Source organism: Carassius auratus, unplaced genomic scaffold, assembly GCF_003368295.1.
Source record: "Carassius auratus strain Wakin unplaced genomic scaffold, ASM336829v1 scaf_tig00215926, whole genome shotgun sequence".
Lineage (NCBI taxonomy): Eukaryota > Metazoa > Chordata > Actinopteri > Cypriniformes > Cyprinidae > Carassius > Carassius auratus.
Window position 1 is genome coordinate 349271 of NW_020528313.1, and position 6794 is coordinate 356064.

General features: G+C 37.8%; 1 protein-coding gene across 1 annotated transcript; it reads right to left on the reverse strand.

The window, feature by feature from the left end:
• Positions 1-2300: 2300 nt before the first annotated feature.
• On the reverse strand, positions 2301-4529 carry LOC113096432 (galactoside 3(4)-L-fucosyltransferase-like). Its single transcript, XM_026261815.1, is given in 4 exon segments — positions 2301-2413; positions 2416-2474; positions 2654-2836; positions 4468-4529. Coding segments are annotated over 4 exon segments (417 nt in total).
• Positions 4530-6794: the final 2265 nt, after the last annotated feature.

Below are 6794 nucleotides of genomic sequence, written 5' to 3' on the forward strand. Positions count from 1 at the left end.
ATTAGATTGAAGGTCGTTCTGTATGACACGAAAGAAGGGAAATTCGTGTCCATAAAGATGATTCAATAGATTAAATTTCGTGTCCTCAATGACGAACTGCCATGAGACTGGGTTGGAACTCACACATGACACCAGAGTAATTCTCTTAATGTTCATTTCTGGAGCCACACTTACATTCTCTATAGCAGTGGTTCCCAAACTTTTTCACCTCGCGGCCCACACAACCAAACACATATGTTTGTGCGGCCCACTGCAAAAAAAATGAACTGACCCCGCTATTGTTGGGTTAATAACTTAGCACTCAGAAGCTAGATTGTTAATTGGCAATGAACAGAAAATAACTCGGGCTGGCACCGCTTGGCAGAACTGCTGTTGTTCTGTAGCATATGCAGCATAAATATCTAAGATAACTTGGCGGTTTATTCTTAAACCAATCAGCGAGCTCGAATAGTGGAAGCATAGTAAACAGTTTTATATTTATTTTTTCTTATTTAATTATATATATTAAATGATGTTATTATGTTATGACTTAGACATTTTTACATATATGAACAATATTATTTCTTTTAACAGTAATTGGCGGCCCACAGGTTGAAAACCGCTGCTCTATAGTAATAATACTGCATGTTCAAGACACTGATTCAAATCCCTTTATTTCATTACATAGATTCACCACTGCATACACCTGCTGTGGAGGATGTACTGTGAAAATCTTGTTTATCGATTAACAATAGGTATTCAAAAATATGACTGAAAACATACTCTGTGTATGTGACACTGAGACAGATGTCAAGAGAGACGAGACTGTGTTTCTCTTCTGACTGACTGCAGTGGCGTTCAGCATTGACTAGAGCTAAAGCTCTGTTCATTCTCAATATGAGCCTTTGTAGACGTACACAATAAATCAAGTCAAACTGTGTAGGAATAAGTGAAGCTGGGAAAGCAGTTTGTGGAGTTGTTTAATCGTCCTCTGCTGAGGTATTATCAGATTTAATATATAGTTAATCTCATCGAAGGCTGGAAGTCAGTCGCAGTTGTTTCTCTTTCATTCAGTGATTCTGCTTGTTAACAGCATCAGCACTTCATTATGTCATTAACTTCTTTACACTCAAGTACAGACTTCTATAAACACCAAGAATTTTGCAGAGTATGAAGCAATAATCTGCTTTAACACTTCTTCAAGCACACTTCCTCTTATCAGTTACTGAAAACATGACACTCTTCACACATCATGTTTGACCACAGCTAAATTTACAGCATCTAGATACAGTCATCTTAGTGCAGGAGGAAGAGTGAACGTAGAATAATACTGTTATCTTGAGCTGTATTCCTAATATTATTGTGTGTAAATATGTCATTTTGTAACATGTAAACTTTGTATATGCATATTCATATGTTAATATCTATATGATGATATTTTATATGGTATTAGGGTAGAGTGGGTGAAACCACACATTTGGGGTAAAATGAAACCAACTTTCTTTTTAATTACATTAGAAGCACCAACTTTTTGATTGATGACTTTCTGTTTGACCTCTGACCTCTTGCCCCAATGGGATCGACCTCCGTGACCTTGAGAGCAGCTACATCAGCTCACCTTTCACTCCCACAAAGAAACAATAATGTAGATTATATGGAAAAGATTGTGTTTTTTTTTTTACCTTAAACCACATAAACACATCGCATTACACCAAATACACAAAATGATGTTCTTTTTAGCAAAATCATATGACCCCTTTAATAACTCAGACTGTATTTGTCTGAAAGAAGGAAGTCATATACCCCAAGGATGGCTTGTGGGTGAGAAAATAATGAGCTAATTTTCATTTTTGGGTAAACTATCCCTTTAACGTTTCTTTCTGTGCATGGTGTCTATGTAATGTTACATATTATTTGGATGGTTATAGATAGCTAGCTAAATCTATGCTAAAAATGCTTTAAGGTTAACAATAACACATCTAGTTTAACTCACATTAAACTAGTTATGTTGTTAACGCATGCTTATTCTTTTACATTTTGTGTTCTGATGATGTCAACTATAGGGAGATACTATAAGGGCAGTCTTGGACTAAGACTAGACTAAAATGTCGAGACTTTTAGTCAACTAAAACTAAACCGTATAAGGTTGACTCAATATAATAATAACTAACAAGGACATTTTAACACTTGTCTAAAACTAAAATTAAATTAGCTGACAAAATTAACAGGATACATTGTCCCTTTGAGAGTATAAATTCATGGCATTACAGCCTGTATTTTTGCTTTATTTTGTTTAGTTTGTTTTCTCTTTTCTATGAGTGTCAGGCTAGTGACTCTGCATCTGGGAAGTCATTGACATGAATGAAGGACTCGGCGTGAGCACATTTTTCATAGTTTCTTCTCGGAGGACCCAACACCACAGGGACGGTCCATTCAACTTCTCAGTGATGTAGTTCTTGTGGATGCAGTTCTCAAAGGCAAGATAACATTTGCAGCTAGCCATGTTGGATAGGAGTCCTTATAATCCAGAAACTTTGTGTAAGTCTTCCCAAACAAAGTCACTTGGATGTATTTTCTGAATTCTTGGTAAAACTTGTTTGTTGTGCTGACACTAGTTGAGGGATTGTTGTTACTTAACCAACACACTAGTTTGTCCTTATTGGGAATTACAAACTTCTCAGCTGGTTTCTTCCTGACAGTCAAGTGATACCATACAACAATTTCTGCACCGTGTCTGTAGCTGAGAGTGAGATTGAACAGGTCCAGTCCTGCTATCTTTATAGCGTTGGTCGGAGATTCTACTTGAAACCAAATCCACCTCTGCATGCACCGCTCAAAAGTGACAAACGTGGAAGTACTGGGGAGAGATAATAAAAAACAACGGTCACTAATTAGAAGTACAGGATTTGAAAAGAAGAATGTCTGATGTGCTAAAGTGAGGAAACTGCTTCTGTTAACAAAGGTTGTTCTTCACGAGACTCACCTGCACATGCGCAGCACTGACCTCATACGTCATCCGTCCAAAGCTACTTCTGTGTACAGCTAAAGTCATTATTACGTTTTGAATATGGATATACTTCTTACAAAACGCATAGGTTCGCTTCAGGACACCTTTGTTCACCCTCCCCTGGAGCAGGTGAGGCACTTTTTATTATGGATGGATGCGCTTTATTTAACTTCTTTTGGACTGAAGCACAGCAAAATTAAACAGCTTTAAAAGTCAAAACAATTTTTTATATAACTCCAACTGGATTCCTCTGAAAGAAGAAGTCATCTAGGCGTTATAAAGCTTGATGGCCACAGGGAGAAATGACTTCCTGTGACGCTCTGTGGTGCATTTCGGAAGAATAAATCTTTCACTGAAAGTGCTCTTGTGTTTGAGCAGCACATAATGAAGTGGATGGGATACATTGTCCAGGATGGCATGTAATTTGGACAACATCCTCTCAGACACCACCGCCAGAGAGTCAAGCTCTACCCCCACAACATTGCTAGCCTTACGGATCAGTTTATTGAGTCTGTTAGCATCTGCAACCCTCATCCCGCTGCCCCAGCATGCAATAGCAAACATGATAGAACTGGCCACCACAGACTCATAAAACATTCTCAACATCGTCCTGCAAATGTTGAAGGACATCAGCCTCCTCAAAAAATAGAGATGGCTTTGGCCCTTCCTGTAGAGAGCTTGAGTGTTCTCAGCCCAGTCCAGTTTCTTGTCAATGTGCACTCCTAGGTATTTATAATCCTCCACAGTGTCCACAGGGACCCCCAGGATGGAAACTGGGTTCACCGGTGTCTTTGCTCTCTTTAGATCCACAACCAGCTCCTTCGGCTTAATTAAATAAATTTAATGCAGACAGAGTAAAGTAGTTTAAGTCTTTGGTTCTTTTAATTGTGATGATTTTAGCTCACATTTAACAAAACCCCACCAATTCAATCTCAACAAACCAATAAAAAAACTTTTTAGTGAATTGTTGGCCTTCTGGAAAGTATGTTGATTTACTGTACATGAACATGACATGAATTCAATGCTTGGTAGGAGCTCCTTTTGCTTTATTTACTTCCTCAATTCAGCGTTGCATGGAGGTGATCAGTTTGTGGCACCGCTGAGGTGGCTGGTGCCAAATCCTGCTGGAAAATGAAATCAGCATCTGCAAAAAGCTGCTCAGCAGAAGGAAGCATGAAGTGCTCAAAAATGTCTTGGTAAATGGTTGCAGTGACTTTGGTTTTCAAAGAACACAATGGACCAACACCAGCAGATGACATTGCACCCCAAATCATCACAGAGTTGCAGTGTGACTTGTTACCTTAACATGTTTTTTTTCCATTTACTATTGTTTTTTTTACACCCATTTTAACATACTGAAGACCCTGCCTGTGCACAAACAAAATAAAGAAATTGAAATTTTTTTTTAAAATATTATAGAAACAATTTTCATGAATGATTTTCAGAAACATTACCGACCACAAGAACCTCCCAATACTTACAGGAAGCCAAGAGGCTTAACCCCCGCCAAGCTCGATGGGCTCTGTTCCTTACCCGATTCCATTTTAAGATATACTACCACCCGGGCTCAAAGAACTCAAGAGCAGATACCCTGTCACATCTCCACGCTCCCGAAGAAACCATGGAAGAACCAGAAACCATCCTGCCAACCAAGTTATAAGTCAACCCCATCCACTTCCCTCATCTCCTCCGCTCATTCATCTGTTGGAACAGGTCCCCCCAGCATCAGTAAAACATACTCTGCCCTCCAGCAGAAATACTGGTGGCCGAACATGCATGATGACCTCAAGGCGTTTATCCACGGACGCACGTACTGCGCCATGCAATCACTCTGTGAGAGAAACACCACCACCACAGGGCCAAGACAGCTAGCTTCCCTCACTGGGGGCCTTCAGCACCTGAAATAAACAAAAACAAAGAAAACAATGAGTTCAACTCACATTCAATCCAACAACTTGCATTAGAATAAGTTCAAACCATGGAGGGGAACAGCAATGGACAATTTACTGGTCACAGGGGTCAGACAGAGAGATATAAATACTCCACTACACAGCAAATTATCTAGTGTTGAAATCCTAGTGTTGGGGACTTTTAGAGTAAAGTGTTAAAGTTGTGGTGTTGAATTTTAGAGGATTAACACTAGCTAGTGTAAACAGCCCCCTCTGGCGATGTAAATACGCAGAGTTACCTTTATTAACACTACTGAGTGTTAAAAGTCACATCCGGGACATTTGCTCATGTGCGCGCGCCTGACCCATCTGAAATATTTTTCACAGACGCCGTATACTTTGCTCACGACGCGGCTCATATGAGGACGGAATACGGCGAAATAAAGTGTATAATCTTACTCATAAAATGTGTTTTGTAATATCATATCGTTTTATAATGACATTTATTTTCTGTGTGCGCATTAACTTTTCTCAACTACATTTCCTTTCGCTCGGGATGCGGAACAGACGAGGACGTCTTTTATTTTCTATAAGGGGATTCTGAAAGTAAGTGTTTTTATCTCATTTAAAGTATGTGTTTAATAACATTATATTGATTTATAGCGATATTCATGTCCTGTTCTCTCCAAAACTTTTTCTCAAGCGAGATATTTTCTTTCACTTACGATGGGGAGAAGATGGTGAATATGGTTTTATCAAAGGAAAACACCATAAGTAAGTGTTTTACTTTGTTTACATGTATTTTATAAGATGATTTTACTTTATGATGATATTTAATTGCTGTGCGCGCCTAAACTATCCTAACCGTCTCTCACAGATTTGAACTGATGTGCAGCGCAGACCCTATTAATATGCGCCCCTTCACTTTCCCCAGAGAGATATTTTCTTTCACTCAAAGCGGAGCAGATGGGGAAGTTTGTTTTAACAAGGAAAACACCAAAGTGTTTTACTTCATTTACTATATGTATTTTGTAAAATAATATTATTTAGTAATAACTTTTGTATGCTGTGCATGCCTAGACGATCTGAAACGTTTCTCACAGATTAAATTTAATGTCAAATCAAACCACTGTAAACGACCAAAATCTAAAATAGCAATATCATTAACGTTAATTGTTTCTAGCATGTCTAGCAAATTTTGTGATTATACTAAGCATTAATTTAATGAGTTTTCTTTTTTTTTTTGTAATTTTTTATTTTTCAATTTTCAAGGGGAAATACAGAAAGCAAGCCTTCAATATATTCCTAAATCAAAGACACTTGAAAGTTTATGCAATTACATATAAATCAAAACAGTATTAATAATAATGAAAAATAAACATATACCTATACTGTACATCCATACTCGTATACACATAAAAACAATTATCAATATAGAGTATATTCTCTCAGGCCTGGAAAGAAGTTTTTACAAGTGTCACCAGTGCTTTGTTTCCTCCTCTTAACAGTAACTATATACAATAAAACATGGGGAGCTATTACTTACAGAAGATTCAAAAAATTGCCATATTCCAATAGTTACAAAAAAAATTGAACCTTTCAAAAGAGGTCTGGGTGTACTGGTTTAATGTAGTCAATCCATTTACTCCATATTTGTAGGAAGTCTTCCCTTAATGCTCTTAAGGAGAAAGATAATTTTTCCATCACATGTATATTATGTGTTATATCAATCCACTCCTTCACCGTGGATGACTCTGGTTTTAACCATTTTCTGGTAATTACTTTTTTACTAGCTGCTAAGAGAATTAACAATAACTTCTTATCATTTCTGTTCCACCTCTCTGAGGGGATATTACCCAAGTATAAAAATTCACAGGTTAAGTCAATCTCTACCCCAAAGACAGCCGTCAGAGCTCCTT